At 38.8% G+C, this 16109-nt stretch overlaps 2 protein-coding genes across 7 annotated transcripts; one reads left to right on the top strand and one right to left on the bottom strand.

The window, feature by feature from the left end:
* Nucleotides 1-1528: 1528 nt before the first annotated feature.
* Nucleotides 1529-9571, bottom strand: ftcdnl1 (formiminotransferase cyclodeaminase N-terminal like 1). 4 transcript variants are annotated; one of them, XM_057853296.1, is made up of 6 exons: nucleotides 8512-9571; nucleotides 5147-5265; nucleotides 4965-5060; nucleotides 4740-4895; nucleotides 4456-4644; nucleotides 1529-1972 (listed from the first exon to the last, which is right to left on the bottom strand). In XM_057853296.1, exons 2-6 carry the CDS (start codon nucleotides 5259-5261, stop codon nucleotides 1536-1538), a joined length of 993 nt encoding a protein of 330 aa, XP_057709279.1. In that variant the 5' UTR covers nucleotides 5262-5265; nucleotides 8512-9571; the 3' UTR covers nucleotides 1529-1535. The 4 variants fall into 4 exon arrangements, with proteins under 4 accessions (XP_057709279.1, XP_057709278.1, XP_057709281.1 ...); XM_057853295.1 differs by having other exon boundaries at nucleotides 9267-9570; XM_057853298.1 differs by lacking the exon at nucleotides 8512-9571 and adding an exon at nucleotides 7223-8472.
* c12h2orf69 (chromosome 12 C2orf69 homolog) lies at nucleotides 8458-16038 on the top strand. Of its 3 annotated transcripts, none has more exons than XM_057853300.1 (4): nucleotides 8458-8663; nucleotides 9317-9589; nucleotides 13733-13971; nucleotides 14036-16036. In XM_057853300.1, the coding sequence occupies exons 2-4, from the start codon at nucleotides 9359-9361 to the stop codon at nucleotides 14505-14507; spliced, it is 942 nt and encodes a 313-aa protein (XP_057709283.1). In that variant the 5' UTR covers nucleotides 8458-8663; nucleotides 9317-9358; the 3' UTR covers nucleotides 14508-16036. The 3 variants fall into 3 exon arrangements, 2 of the variants coding, with proteins under 2 accessions (XP_057709283.1, XP_057709282.1); XR_009066431.1 differs by lacking the exon at nucleotides 8458-8663 and having other exon boundaries at nucleotides 8706-9589; nucleotides 14036-15045; nucleotides 15159-16038; XM_057853299.1 differs by lacking the exon at nucleotides 8458-8663 and adding an exon at nucleotides 8707-9221 and having other exon boundaries at nucleotides 14036-16035.
* Nucleotides 16039-16109: the final 71 nt, after the last annotated feature.

Raw genomic sequence — 16109 nt, 5'->3', positions numbered from 1 at the left:
TTACAGGAATGCCTAAATGTAAAAATCTATTGTTTTTCAGAAAGCCACAATCAAATAACCCTTTTTGGATTCTTCACGGAACAAAAGTAAATTAAAAAAAAAAAATATATATATATATATATATAATATAATTACACTATTAATTAAATAGATAATAGATAAAATAACCCCCTGTGGGTTCTTCACAGAAAAAAAGCCAGGAAATAACACTATTGAAAAAAATAAAAATAAATTGTTCAGAGGGCCGGACCAAATGTGAAGGCCAGCTGTATCCGGCCCGCGGACCGTAGTTTGGGGACTCTTGAAGTATACAATTATCGGATTGCATTATAACATGAATTTTAAAAAAAATCTGTATTATCAATGTGATGTCATAATTGCCATTATCGGCCGATAATTATCAGTAACCGATACTACAATCATCTTTAATTCAAACCTTTGTTTTCAAAAACTACTAAAGAAACATTATGAAGGGCAAGTCCCTTCATTAAAAAATGGGGAGGTATCCAAGAATGGCTCCACTACTGGGAGACAATGGAGCACCCCTAGACTCCAACTAAAGTATTGAAATATAAAAGTGATTTGGGAAAAAAATTCATGAAAAAAAATCTGAGATATCCAAGGACCGATCTACATCTAAGGCATCCTAGACTACCCAAAGTACAGTACTCTCACAAATTTGTCATTTTTCAAGTCATTTCATGTTCATGTCAGCGTCCCTCTGAAGTGGACCCATTCTTGGGTCTTGCACTTTGAAGCCACCGCGTTGCATTACCTTCATGCACAAAATGCAAGCAATGATCCAAATAAGGGAGGGCTAGCTTGACTTCGTTGTTCGTTGTGGAGGCTGGCCTGACCACAGTAGTTTTGCAAGTTAGCAAGTTCACGCAGATTAATGCTATGCTTAACAACTTTGATGCAGGTCGTACTTTTTAGTAGCAAAATTAGTGGTGTTTCCCCCACCTCTACAACAATGACGTCTTTTTACATCACTCATAGGGGCTTGTCCTAGCCCCCCAAAAAAACTTATAATATCCCTACTCTTTGAAGGGGGTGGTGGAGGCGACATGTTGTATTTCTGTCAGTGGGGTTTTGTGAATGTGCGTCTGTGTGGCGGGAGGAGGGTGCGGGGGCTGAAGTCATCAGCCAATCAAACTTGTGTTTGAGGGGAAAAAATGGACTGGCACATTCAGCAAGTGAAAAAGTATAAATGTAAGTCTGAACATAGTGAAAATAATTCACTTAATAATGGTAAGGTCTATTTTAGCCTTATAACATATGGGAAGACAATCTAAATTACCTATATAACTGAACTTCTTACATAATGCAAATAAAGTGGTTTAAAGTGGGGACAATTTGAGCATCCTGAAAAGTTGGTAGTGTTATGTCCCTACCGTCCCTATGCAAACTACGCCCTTACGTCTACTGCGTTATCATAGTGACATATCGTGAGCGTATAATTGCGTGAAGCAGTTTTGGTAAAACTAAGAAAAACAAATTCAACAACATTCAAACTGAAAAATCAGGATTTATTTTCACATGCGCACCCTTTGCTGCTCTTTCCAAAATTCACCAATTTCTCGAGACAGAGCCCACTCAGCCAACCCTCGACACTCGTTGGGGGTGAAGCCCACCAGGGCGGTGCCCTTAGTGCCGACCCCGTGGCCCAGCGCCAATTCGGCAACCCTGGCGGTGATGAGAGAAGCCGGAACGTGACAGTACGGCCGACCCCCGATGCTGAAGGACGGCCAGGGTGCCGTCGCGCCCGTTTGCTCGGGCGGACTCCCTGGCACGCTCTCCACATTGCAGGCAATCTCCACGGTGCCCTCATGAGGCAAGGCCAAGACTTGGACACCCGGAAGACCTCCCGGCGTGGACTCCCTGATGGCGGTGGCGATGTGGCGTCCTACTATTAGATCTTGAGTGTCGATAGTGACATTGCAGTTCATGACGTAAGGACTGGCCCCAACACCTACAATAATGGCAATTAAATACTACTTAAATGGATCATAATTTAAATACTTTGTCTCAAGATGTTGCAATATTCATTGTAACATAAATGGTTGTAACCGGGTCACCTTTTTGGAAATATATCAGGAAAAACGTAGGAATACGCCAATGCCTTACAAAAGTTATGAAAAGAGTGGGCTTGAAGATAAAATCATCATACTGTCAAATTAATGGTTTGTCAAGGGATGGAATCATACCAATGAAGGAGTATTATGGAAACTTTCTGACAGGAAAATGCACTGTACTACCGTATTTTTCGGACTATAAGTCGCACCTGAGTATAAGTCGCACCAGCCATAAAATGTCCAACAAAGAGAAAAAAAACATATATAAGTCGCACCGGAGTACAAGTCGCAGTTTTGGGGGAAATTTACTTGATAAAATCCAACACATAGAACAGATATGTCATCTTGAAAGGCAATTTAAAATAAAAATACAATAGAGAACAGCATGCTTAATGAGTTTACAGTATGATAATGTTACATGATGCATGAACAACGAAATGTGAACGTGGCCGGTATGTTAACGTAAAATAGCTATTAAGAGTTATTCAGATAAGTATAGCATAAAGAACATGCTAACAAGTTTACCAAACCATCAGTGTCACTCCCAAACACCAAAATAACATGTGAAATGATATAATAATGTGTTAATAATTTCACACATAAGTCGCTCCAGAGTATAAGTCGCACCCCCAGCCAAACTATGAAAAAAAACTGCGACTTATACTCCGAAAAATACGGTAATAGCAGAATAGTCATGATGAGGGGTTAACAATAATAATTGTACTGTTTTCTGAGGCATTTTTATATATATATTTGGGATGTCCCGATTGCATATTTTTGCACCAGAGTCTGAGTCACCTGATTTTGAGAATATGCCCATACGAGCCCCGATCCGATAGGGGGATTTAAAAAAAAAAATTTGAACAAAAGTTCCATACCTGTTACAGTACTGTAGTATTTACAGTACAGTGATCCCTCTCTACTTTGCACTTCAAACTTTGCGTCTTCAGTGCATTGCGGAGTTTTTAAAAATCCATATAATAAATAAAAATAATAAATGCTGTATTATATAGAGCTGTCCCGATCCGACAACGTAATCTCTCACTCTCGGTCCTGGCGCTTTTCTTGGTCAGGTCACTGGAGTTGTTTATTAAAGTTAACGATGATTCACAGGCGTTAAGGTTGGATCTTGCCAGAGACGCTGGAAGCCGAAACTTCAAAGTAAATCAATCATTGTTTAACTTGTTAAACAGTTGCTGTGGCAACTCATTGTGTGTAAGTGAGCAGCTTAAGCTGATTTGAGTGGACCCACTCAATGAAGCATTTAAAAGACAAGCATTTTTCTACTTTATTCTTATGTAAAAATAATTCTGTGGGACAGTAACATGTTTAAAACTTATCATAATTATTACATTTGAAGTGCTTAAAAACCATTTATTAAAATATACATACGTATACATAAAAGTTTTTAAAAAAAATAATGAATATATTAAAAAAACATGTCTTACGTGTATCTGTCTCCAATGCTAAATCTGAATAAATACATTGAACACACACAAAAACATTTTTATTTTTTTTGTTGGGCGCTATTTCGCGGTTTATCATTTATCGTGGCGGGTTCTGGTCCCCATTAACCGTGAAAAATGAGGGATCACTGTACTTCCTCTTCCGCTTTTTCCGCGGAGTATGAAATGTACTGTATGTATATTTGTTTCTTTTGGCAATGCATTGTATTTCTAGATTACTTTTTATATTTATTTTTTATTTTTTCAATATTGGACACACCTTCCCATTTGTGCGTTTTCTTTATTTTCATAACTATTTACATTGTAAATTCTCACTATAGGTAATAAAAATATAAATGAACACGTGTGGAAATATGTACTTAGCATAAAAAGGTGAAATAACTATAAACATATATAATACAGGTATTTTATAGTATCTTTAAAGTAGCCACCCTTTGCTCTAATTACTTTTTTGCACACTCTTGCCATTCTCTTGATGAGCTTCAACAGAGAGTCACCTAAAATGGTTTTTGACTTCACAGGTATGACTTTTCAGGGTTGATTAATGGAATTTATTGCTTTATGGAGTTGGGACCTTCATTTTTGTTGCATTGAATGAGGTGTGTCCAATCTTTTGGTCTGTACTGTACATATATTCTTTTTTTTTTTTTTTTAATTAAAAACCCAATCCTTTTCACCCGATTCCAATTTTCTAAAAAATGTCCTGGTCGGCACGATTTCCGATCACTTCTGGCATCCCCAAAACTTCCAACTCTAAGAAAGGGGTTGTGCCACGTTAGAAAGGTCCAGTTTTTAGGCATAATGAGGAAAAGAAGGATCTTTACGCCGATGAAGAATACACTCTAGTAAATTAGAATTAATAAAATAGAAAAAGGAGTTCAATAAAGAAAATGACTTGGAGTGGACTGACTCACCAGTGAGGCCAAAACCTTTCTGCGGCACAGGTCCGACGCAGGCCTTGATGCTTTTCAAGTCTGCCGTCTTCTTGAACCACCCCATCTCTTTCCTCCTCTGCGCCAGCCCACGATGTAGCGGGGCATCCGCCCACCCGAAGAGGAAGACACTCGTGCCTGGGACTCGCTGGGTGAGACCCAGAGCGATGGCTGGGGATGTCCAGGCAAAAGCAAAATCAGTAAGCTGAGCAGAATCAAAGTGACAACAGAGAGCTGACATTAAACTTAAGTCAATTTTATCTCACCACGAGATTCTTGAGCGCAGTCTTCAATCCCCACGTCCTCCCCTAGAGGGTAAATGGGTACCAGATCTACAGCCCCCATACGCGGGTGGAGCCCGGAGTGTCTCCGCATGTCAAACAGCTCACAGGCTTTCTCACATGCGGACAAAACGGCCTCCCCTGAAGAAAAAAAGTATTTTTTTTCCCTGCTCAATTAATTGCCTTCCATGAAAGTGGATTACTACTTACGGATGGATTCAATACTGGCCACAATGGTGATGACAGATCGGTTGTAGTCATGGTCATTGAAGATGTTCAACACTGTAGTTCCATGTCTTCGAACACCTGCTGAATCAGAACATTATTGAAGATATGAATATTTGCTCAAACATGGCTATTGTACACTATTGCTTCCAATTTTATGGACATGCCTTGAGAGTCATACAAGGCCGCCTTGGCCACACTTTCCACCAGGTCCTTCCTGCGAGCCTCAGACACATTGAGAAGACATGTCACCAGGCGTCTTCCCAATGAGGTAGCTGTCATTTTTCTGCAGTATTGATAGTAATAATAACTGAATAAAATTAGAGTATAAAATGTGTATACAGTGATCCTCGCTACTTTAGGCTTCAAACTTCGCGCCCTCAGTCCATCAAGGATTTTTTTTTTTCAGTTAAAAAAATAAATAAATACAAATGCGCTGTCCCGAGCCGATCGTGTAGTCTCACTCTCGCTCCTTCCCTCCCCCTGCTCTCTGTTGGTCAGGCAGTGAGTGCGCTGGAGTTGGTTATTAAAGTTAACGATGATTGACAGATGTTTAATGTTTGAACTTGCCAGAGAAGCGGACTTCAAAGCACCGCATGCGTCAATCATCATTTAACTTGTTAAAACAGTATACATACAAATTACATATACATATTATATGGCGGAAAACACTCAGGTGACTTGAAGTTCTGCTCTGAGACCCCCAATTTGGCCAAATTTCAAACCTTTCCAATATGCATGTGTGATACATCATTGGAAAGCTTAAAATCTCAATTTTCTGGGGGAAGAAATTTTTTGAACAGGAGGGCATAAAAAAAATAATAAAAATTAAAAAAAATACCCCTAAAACCAAACTCGAGATGTGAGCTTGAGAGAGCATAATTAAAGACACCATGATTTTAACGAGACATTATTGCGTACTTACCTTGTTTCGATCAAACAACTCTGTGTAGCATGTCTCACCGAGTGTCAAGACACAGCTGTGAATGGCCACAGCTGGACTTTTGGGGGATTTTATGAGTGAAACACAGTAATATAACAAGGGTCGCAATGCAAAAATCACAGACAGTCGAGATTTTATTTTTCAAATATGTACTCTTTTGAATGCTTTTTCTTTCTTTCAATTTTCCTTTGATTGGATCAACTATTTGTCATCTAAAGTATCAGGGAAAATGCGACAGTAACAAAAAAAAAAAAAAAAAAAAAAATACAATACAATTAAGCGATAGTTATGAGGTAGATATCCGTGCCCCATTTACAAACACTATTATTTTCATTGTGACGTAATTTTTTTAAAAGCTGCGAGTGAATAATTTTATAAAGTTGGGTTTTTTTTCCAAGTAAATATTAGACATCAATTAACGATTCTAAGCTAAAAATGATATACATTTCGAATAATAAATATAATTACTTACCTTTTTTTTATGGCTGGGTTGAAACAAAAGCGGTTGCGCGGTGTCTGTAAATGGGGGTCCCCAGGGTAAAACGGACGAATTAAAAATAGTTCAGGGGCTTAATGCGCCATGAAACTGCTATGGCAGCATATAGACGTATTATTCTATCAAACACAACAGTTCTTTTGGCTCAAAATACAGCAGTTTATTTTAAAGAGGGGTGCAAGAGCAGAAACGGCTTTTTCAGCCTTGTCTGTGTTTGCCGCCATATATTATATATATCTTTCCAGTAGTGCTGAGACGAAAGGGGCCGAGGTTCCGAAGCTTGTGTCGAGTAATGGGAGGGGCATTTCCACGAAGCTTGTATCGAGGCGTGCGTCATTTCGGCGAAACCCGGACATGATGACGTGTAAAGCCTCGCCGGCTGGCTGAATCACATCCACGCTTCGTGAGTGGTCCGACGTTTGGCGCGCATTGCAAACACAGTACAGACTATGGGATAAATTGGTTGCAAAATGCAATGGCGATCGCTTGTTATCTCACATTTTTTGGATTTCGGGCTCCTATACTTGTTACACTTGTGCGCAACAGTGCATTAGTGCAACTTGTGCAATCTTTTTTCGAGCCTTGTCCATTGCTTGCGATGGAACCTGCGCGAAAAAGGCGATCCTCCCCTGTATGGGAACATTTTGATTTGATTGCTTCCAATAAAGCAAGAGAGAAAAACTTTATTAATCCCCAAACACCCTAGCTGATGCAACCCTGGAGGTCCAAAAGTACCTATCTGAACCAAACATCGACAGAATGAACAATCCATTAGTGTACTGGGAGACACATAAAAATACCTACCCAAATTTAAATAAACCGGCACTCGCATTACTCTGCACCCCAGCTTCATTTGTGCCATGTGAAAGAATATTGTCCAAAGCTGGTGAAATATTGTCCAAAAAAATAAACCGTTTAAAGACAGCCACTGTGGGAAAGCTATTATTTCTAAATAAAAATGAATAACAAATTATCCTTAGCACTTGTTGTATTTTGCTCAGATACTAAATTACTAACACAAGCACATTCATATCTTTGTCCTAACCCTGTAATGCCTGCAATATGAAGCAATTGTCAGAGAATCACAACATTTGAAAAATAAGGTCTTACTGAAACCTATTTTTTCAAATTTGTAAAAAAGAAAAAAAAATATGTGTAATAAGCGCTCTAATATCTATAACCCTTGCTAAATTATTTTTTCCCCTCATGGAACCTGCAGATGCATGAGTTCACTTGCATCCATTTTTTTTTTTTTGAGGAAAGATATTTCAAAATTCTGAATTAGTCTCAAAATCATGAAATTCTAAGTGTAACAAATGTCATACATTTGGCAAGAAAGGGTTTTAAGCAAATAGCCATTGAATTCTTAACACTGTTGACCTCTTGGGCTTCTACACCACTTGTTGGCGCCATAGAGTAAATGAAGCACCATGAAGCTTTGCTGCATGTGCCAACCAATTGGCTGCAAAGCTCCATTGCTTCATCAGGCCATCCCTACTTTCCAGTGCTAAATCTGAATTAATACATTGAATAAAAAAAATGAAAATAAAATAAAATAGTTTCTTTGTTGTGGGGGTGGGGTGGAGGGGGTCACTTTGCGGTTTTCACTTATCGAGGTGGGTTCTGATCCCCATTAACCGCGAAAAACGAGGGATCACTGTACATGCAAAGTGTGAGAAACGGTAAAAAAAAAAAAAAATTTTTTTTTTTAAAATAATTCTCAAATATTGCATTTAATATGCAATTAATATATCAATATTTAAGGAAAGTGCAACTTGATATAGTGTGTCTGCTTATCACTTGTGTGACTAAATTACTTTTTGTATTTATTTAATAAGTACATCTGAGTGCTGAGCACAGCAATGCTGTTCTTTCCCCTTGCATTCCATCAAAGTTCCATCTGTTACTCCTCAGCCTTGTTTGGAGACAGTGAAACGCGTAATAAATTTGTTCGATCCAAAGAGCATTTTGTTTTGAGGCTAATTAAACGCCATTTCACTAGCTAGCTGGCCAGCTAGAGCTACACTTCCTGTCCGGTACTCAATATGTTCCGTGTGGGATCAAATTGTGAGAAAATAAAACAATAAGGTTACCTTGGTGAGGAATATCTGGATTACAGCTAAAATTAATGTGGAATGTTAAGTCATCGAGCGCTCGGGAATCACGCACTGATAATCAGTGACAGCGGGACAGAGTACAGCGAATGGGCAAAGTCCAAGTAGTCACCACTGTAACATCTTTAAAGGTATTGCGTTAGTTCTTCTTTTTATTTAAATTATTGCTTTAAAAAAGCCTGGGTGTTAATTTAACGGGTTTCACTTCAGATAAGAGGGTACAGTATTTGAATTCATTTTACGAGTTCGTCACCTCTTCGAAGCCGGAAGTAAATGCAAGCAGACGATCATAGTTTTCGTTTATGCCCTCATCCGGTCTTTATAGGTCACTTGAATGTAGTTTATAGTGTCTTTATATATTTTGGGGGTATTCTTATGGCTGTATTTGGATGTATTAGATAAAGACGAGAGTATTTGTCCCGTTTGGTCACGTTTAAACGACAACGGAATCATACGGTAGTGAACTATCTTGGTCGCTGCCATCTCGCTTATCAAGACCGTTCACGCATGCTCAGTTGAGTGCGGGTGTGACTGGCGTATTTTTTAATAAACAGCGCCTCTCTGTGGGCAAAGCACATAAAAAAATAAGAACGCCACAATCTGGAGACTTTTGGGTGCGTTCCCTGAAATAAGAAGAGAGCCGTAATGTAATGTAAGATATGAAGTATTCGGGCACAAGGACTTTTACTGTAAGTGCATCAGGTAGCGTAATGTGTTGCTAAGATTCGACTTACGTGGCTATTATGAGCTCGGAGCTTAATGCTTTTCTTGCATTGGACTGAAGGATTGACCTTATTAGTGACAGCCGTAGCCGAAATAAGCGACGATGACGACCACGATGGCGACGACCTCCTCTCCAGCATCGAGCAGCCACCCAGTTGGACTCCCCAAAGGTCCGAGCACGCCGAGGCTTCACAAATTGCTGGCAGTGCCCGGCTGCAAACCGGACATGCTCAACGATCTGCTCCTCCTACGGCCTGGAGATGGACAAGATTCACAAGCGAGCAGCAGCAGTAGTAGTTGCAAGCATGTGGTGTTTTTCCATGGAGACATTCAGGTAAGCACAGGTATTGTAAAACTACAGGGAAGGGCTGCAGCTATCGATTATTTTAGTAGTCGCTTAATCGATGAACTAGTTAGTTCGAGTAATCAGAAAAGGAGCATGTAAAATTAAAATATCTGAGCTGAGCCTCAAACGGTATTAAAAATAAATAAATGAGGATCTATGTACAACAAAAGAACAACTGGCTAACTTACATGGCAAAAGTCCCCTAGCTTAAATGGTATAGAATGCTAACTTTTTTCCAATGCTCTTAACAAATGGTTCAGACTCATATTCCCACAAAAAAAGGCTAAATATACATATAAACTAAATTACGAATGCATTAAAAAAAACATTAGCCCAAAGAAAAACTTAGCTTACGTTGGTCTTAACTGGGAACAATTGGATTCAGCCATGTGAAATGAGGCAGACCAGAGGGCAATGTATCCACCCTAATCAATAAACTAAATGTAAACACTTTCAAAATAAAACATTACAACACCACTTTAATTAAAGGAATACTCGAGGGAACAAAATTCAAATATTTTTTTCTAATCGAATACTCGAGTTAATCGATTAATCGTTGCAGCACTAGAATTGACCCTACCATTATTAAGTGAATTACTTATGTTCAAACTTAGATTTATCCCTTTTCACTTGCTGAATATGCCATTTTTTTTTTTTTTATTTTTAAATCAAACGGACGTCTGATTGGGTGATGACTTGACCCCCTTCCCTCCCACACACCTCTGCCCCGACACAAATATAACATGCCGCCTCCTCCGCCCCCTTCAAAGACGAGGAATATTAGTTTTTTTCCGTCAGCAACAGCCACTGTAAGTAATGTAATGTAAAAGACGTCAGTGGGAACACACCACTAATTTTGCTCCTGAAAATCTTAAGACAATTTTTTTTTTTGGCATACCTGGTTAATTAAGAGATTATTAACAGGTTTGTATTTTTTGTGTCTGTTAATATAATTTATGTTCAAATATTGCAATTTAAATTTGCTAATAAAATCCAGACATTTATTCTGGAAGTTTTCAAAATGTTTCTTTAGTAGGTTTTTAAAACAAAGGTGTGAATCAAACTGTGGATCACCTGAACCAATACATATGAACTGCAAAAACACACCTTCTTAAAACTAGTTAAATTCCCTTGTTTTCAGTGTAAATCTACTAGAAATAAGTGAAAATATCTGCCAGTGCTTCAAGAAAATTTTACTCAGATTTCTTGAAACTAGTCTTTAACACTCAAAACAAAATGGCGAAAATTATTTGACTAGACTTCAGAAAAATTATGAGCGTGAGAAATATAGCTCTGACCCCCGTTCACCCAATCTGTTTGGTTTTATTAATGTCCCGTCCCCAGCAAAAAGTGTACATGCAGTCTATGCTGTTATATCGTCCCTACCAATATTGAGACCAAACCTACACCCTTGATGTAGTGCATTCCAGCTCAGTGCTCTCCATTATTGGCAATTTGAAATCTAGTGATGTATATAGTCAAAATATTTTAATTGAAGCTCCAATAGATGTTTTTTTTTTTCTATCACTTGATAATTTTTTTCAGCGTTAAGGTATTCCTTAGTATGAAATTGAATTTAATGGGTGACAATAATTGTGAAAAGGACTATATATAAAGTGTCTGATTTTGATTTGCGGTGTGTAACATGCAAACTCCATTCAGGAAGGCCAAAGCAGGGGATTGAACCCTTGACAGGGATACTGGAAGTCACTCACAGCACAGGGTGCTGAGGATTTTGTTTTTCCCCATCCAAAAACAGCCTTTTCCTTCCAAATTTGTCAGACTCTCGCTTTTTCTCCATATGAGGCGTGCACAATGGCAGCACACACACGCATGCTAGATAATTGACATACTACTACTACGCTACTACAAAGACAGCGTTCTATTTCACCTACAGTGTGAGTAGAATTTTTTGTATTGGAAATAAATCGCCTGTGTATTATAATGCAAATTTCCGCAGCTAGACGGCAGAATGACGCACAAGCACATTTGAAAACTAAAAGGTCCAATAAGCCTCGGTTTAACATCCACCTTTCACAGCACACAAATAGATTGCACACGAATATCCAAGAGCCCTTTGCACGGCGGCAGCTGAACGGCAACGACAAACAATAATATGATTACAATGCAAGCTATTTGAAGTTCTCCACAGTCTAAATCTGCAGCTAACTTTTCCTCCCAGGGCACTATAATAAATCATCATAGTCATCTTCATTTTCGAGCTCGAATTAAATTTTAGAAAATTTCCCTGTTTTTGTAAAGAAAAAAATCTTTCGTTCGTTTTTGCGCCGTGTTGACGTCTCCTCTGCCAACAGTTAACTTTTCCCGTTCTGATAGCGCCTTATTCAACGTGACCTCGTAGCAAGCTAGCAATCAGGTGGGGACTATGCTATAAACAAACAAAAAAAGCTTTTTCAACATATGGCGGAAAACACTCAGGTGACTTGAAGTTCCGCTCTGAGGCCCCCAATTTAGCCAACTTTCAAAATTGTCCGATATGCATGTGTGATACATCATTGGAAAGCTTTATATCTCAATTTTCTGGGGGAAGAAAAATTTTGAACAGGAGGGCATTTTAAAAAACAAAACAAAAAACAGACGCCATGACTTTAACGAGGTATTATCGCGTACTTACCTTGTTTTCGATCCAATAACTCCATGTAGCATGTATCACTGAGTGTCAAGACACAGCTGTGAATGGCCACAGCTGGATTTTTGGGGATTTTATGGGTGAAAAATGGTAATATAACATGGGTCGCGATGCAGAAATCGCAGACATCAAGGAGTGGTTGAGATTTTCTTTTTCATATAGTTACCCTTTTAAATGTTATTTTAAAAAAAAAATTTGTTTGGATCGATTATTGATCATCTAACATATCGGAGAAAATCCGACAGTAACAAAAAAAAAAAAAACAATTAAGCGACAGTTATGAGTTAGATAGCTGTGACTTTTTTAGACACCAAATTTTTCATTTTGACGTAATTTGTTTAAAAGTTTAAAATATGCGAGTGGATAAAGTCTTTTTTTTTTAAACTAAATATTAGACAAAAATTAATGATTCTAAGCTAAAAATGACATTTTGAATAATAAATATAATTCTTTTTATGGCTAGGTTGAAACAAAAGCGGTTGTGTGACGTCTGTAAACGGGGGTTTCAGGGTAAAACGGACAAATTAAAAATAGTTTGGGCGCTTAATGCACCGTGAATCTACTATGGCAGCATATAGACATATTGTTCTTTCAAACACAACAGTTGTTTTGGCTTAAAATACTGCAGTTTCTTTTAAAGAGGAGTGCGAGAGCAGAAACTGCTTTTTCAGTCTACTCTGTGTTTTCCGCCATATATATTTAATTGTCAAAGTTAAATACGCTCTTGTTTATATACGTTTTTGCACCACTGACCCTTGATCTCAGATTTGTGAGGCAGATGTGCTAACTAACCACTTATCCAAAGTGTGCTGCATTTCATTGCATTGAAATAATATTATATAATCAAATTTACATGGCCTTCATGAGACAAGCTAACTGTATAGAAATTATGATAATTGGAAATGTCATGACTGTCCATAATCACCTAATTAAAATTGAAATGGATTCCTGAAGTGTCCATCAGAGAACAGAAATAGGGGATGCGAAGAAAGCTCCATCAATCATGTAACAAACAAACCACAAAAAGTCAAATACATCATTAAAACTTCAGAAGTAAAATACTTTTTAATCTATGCTGTTGTATTTTATTTACATAGTTATCTTGGGTTTACAGAAAGGCACTTAGGAATAAAATGTACTATGATTAATATTCTAAAACTAAAATATTAGCAAGTCCTTCACCAGACATAAAATCATCATAAATAAAACATTTTATTTCCATCCAAAAAAAAAAAAAAAAAGAATAAAACAAGAGAAAATGTACCTGGGCAGTATCGAATGTCAAAACTTGGTTACTGTCTATCATCAAAAGTGAGAATGTTTTAATGACTATAATTAAAAAGAGGAAATGTTATAATCGACGATCATAAACTGAAACTGACTAGGATCAGAAGAAAATGTTGCAACTTCCTATCATCAAAATGATAAAATGTTGCAACTATTTGGCACCACATTGTCTGTTTTGTATTTTGCTGGCGCAGAACTTCCGTGAGGAGATGGCGTCGCAGTCTGACTGCGCCCAGTGGCTGCAGTGGAGTCTGGAGCAGGTGGTCATCACACTGGGTCGACGTTTCCCGGGACACCACGTGTGGGTGGTGCGCGCCTCCCGAATGTACCTGCATAAGTTTAGCAGCTACTGCAACTTTGTGGAGAGCAACATGTTCGGCGCTCCGGAACACGCGCCGTACTCACCGGACGGGGGAGCACTGAGCCACCTCAGGTTCGTAAGCTCGTTTTCAGTTCTTGGGAATTTACTGACCACACCTAACCTATCTGGGCTGCAGGTCCTTGCTGATCAATGGTATGGAGCGAGCTGGTCTGCAAAACACAATCCAACATCCGGACGGTGCCCCCTCCACAGCTTTCTCTCTGACTCTGGTGGGCTTCAGCAAAGGCTGTGTAGTCCTCAACCAGGTGCTTTATGAACTGGGCGGCGCTCAGGCGGATCCGCACCTGGCGGACTTTACCAGAAGCCTTTCGGACATGTTCTGGCTGGACGGCGGTCACCCGGGTGGGAGCGAGACGTGGGTGACAGACAAGAGGCTGCTGGGCCAGCTGGCAGCTAGCGGGATCGGGATCCACACCCACGTGACCCCATATGAGGTCAGGGACCCCATGCGAGCCTGGGTAGGCCGAGAGCACGCATGCTTCGTGAAGACTCTAGAGGAGCTCGGGGCGCGTCTATATGACAAACTCCATTTTGAAGACGAACCACCATCCATTGAAAACCACTTTAGGGTCATTCAGGAATTCTGAGTCCTTAAGAGCGTTCTAAATTTGGATCTTAGAATATTTCCCTGGAAATTTTAGGGTATGCGTCAGGGATCCTAGACTACAAGTCAGTGTGTTTAATCATCTGGATCGTTGGGACGGAGTATGACTCTTCATTCCAGATCTTAGGGTATATGTCTGGATCCTGAGGATGATGTTTTGGTCTCATCTGATAGATCTGGCTCTATAAGTGTACATGTCAAGATTCAAGTATATACTTAAAGTACATCTGGATCTTTTAGTGTATATGTCTGGATCCTAGGGATGAAGTTCAGGTTGTATATGTATCTGGCTCTTAAGTATACATGTCAAGATCTCAGTTAATGCATTCGGATCTTTCAGTGTTTTTTTTTTGTGTGTTTTTTTTTAGATCTGAGGGTGTGCAACTAGATCTTAGTGTATACATCTTGGTCTTAGGGAATTTATCTGGGTTTCAAGATGTCTGGGATGTGTATAGTGTATGTCTCGATCATGTGTACACAATCAGATCTGAGGTATCTGTGTCTTTTGAGTGTAGGTCTAGGTCTTATTGTTAATGTTTGAGTTTAGGAATGGGATTAGTAAAGGGAATGGGCTTTTTCCTGCTAATTACACAATCAGATCTGAGGTATCTGTGTCTTTTGAGTGTAGGTCTAGGTCTTATTGTTAATGTTTGAGTTTAGGAATGGGATTAGTAAAGGGAATGGGCTTTTTCCTGCTAATTACACAATCTGAACAAATGCACAATTGATTTATCTTGTTTTTTCCAACTAATGAATTGCTCTATTTAGAGAGGACTCGTGTCTTAAAAACCTTATATTGTACTGAGTGTTTCCTTGATGAGGAAAATTGCATCAAAGTTTGATCATCTTGAGAATTCAGCATTAGAAAAAAGTATGTGAGGACAAGGTTTAATTCCTTTTGGTCTTGTTGGAAATTGCGATCGGGGAAAGTTGTTTTTCCAGGCACCTTACTTAGAATGACACATTGTGACCCATTTTGTTAAAGGTTTCCTGTGTTTGACATAAATTATAGGCTGCGCGTGTGTGATACATTCTCTATTTAAACGTGCACTCGTGATGAGCTATGTTTACAGGCTTTCAAACCACACTGGCTGCCTTGTTTTATCCCTTTTAGTTTAGATTGAACGGCTGATTATGTGAGCAACAGTAGGCTGAATAGACAGAAAGCACGTTATTCTTGTCTTATTTAGTTCTCGTCTGGTGGTGTGTTGTTTTGAAAGGAGAAATATCCAAGCCACATTTCCTTACTATTGCTGCACTATGACCGTGGCGGTCATTATTGTTGAATGTAACAAAGCTAATCATTCCATTTCATTGCTTTCAGCAGTGCTGAAGAAAAAAATGTTGGGGGTCAAGTTGAACTATGCCTTCTAAAATATTTGGCGGGGGAGGAATAAAACATTTGCATAAAAACTCTGCAGGTCTTGGTCTTGTTATTTATTAGAAATTAGTATCATTTGTAATCTAACAATTAGTATACATTAGGGATGCAACGATACAATTAAGTCACTGTTCGGTACAATTTTCGATACGAGAGAATTTTCGATGCGATTTAATGTATTTTTTGTTTCGGAGCATTAAATGT

This window comes from Corythoichthys intestinalis, chromosome 12 (genome assembly GCF_030265065.1).
Source record: "Corythoichthys intestinalis isolate RoL2023-P3 chromosome 12, ASM3026506v1, whole genome shotgun sequence".
NCBI lineage: Eukaryota > Metazoa > Chordata > Actinopteri > Syngnathiformes > Syngnathidae > Corythoichthys > Corythoichthys intestinalis.
The sequence above is the reverse complement of the archived record's forward strand: the minus strand, read 5'-3'. Positions and strand labels throughout refer to the sequence as shown.

Bases quoted from the DNA above. Each gene is read 5' to 3' on its own strand.
- c12h2orf69 (XM_057853300.1), top strand. From the start codon at position 9,359: ATGACGACCACGATGGCGACGACCTCCTCTCCAGCATCGAGCAGCCAC. The intron at 9,590-13,732 runs GTAAGCACAGGT...TTGCTGGCGCAG, and splicing joins TTTTCCATGGAGACATTCAG to AACTTCCGTGAGGAGATGGC. The intron at 13,972-14,035 runs GTTCGTAAGCTC...TCTGGGCTGCAG, and splicing joins GGAGCACTGAGCCACCTCAG to GTCCTTGCTGATCAATGGTA.
- ftcdnl1 (XM_057853296.1), bottom strand. From the start codon at position 5,261: ATGACAGCTACCTCATTGGGAAGACGCCTGGTGACATGTCTTCTCAAT. The intron at 5,061-5,146 runs GCATGTCCATAA...CTGATTCAGCAG, and splicing joins GGCCTTGTATGACTCTCAAG to GTGTTCGAAGACATGGAACT. The intron at 1,973-4,455 runs GTGAGTCAGTCC...CCATTATTGTAG, and splicing joins GAAAGGTTTTGGCCTCACTG to GTGTTGGGGCCAGTCCTTAC.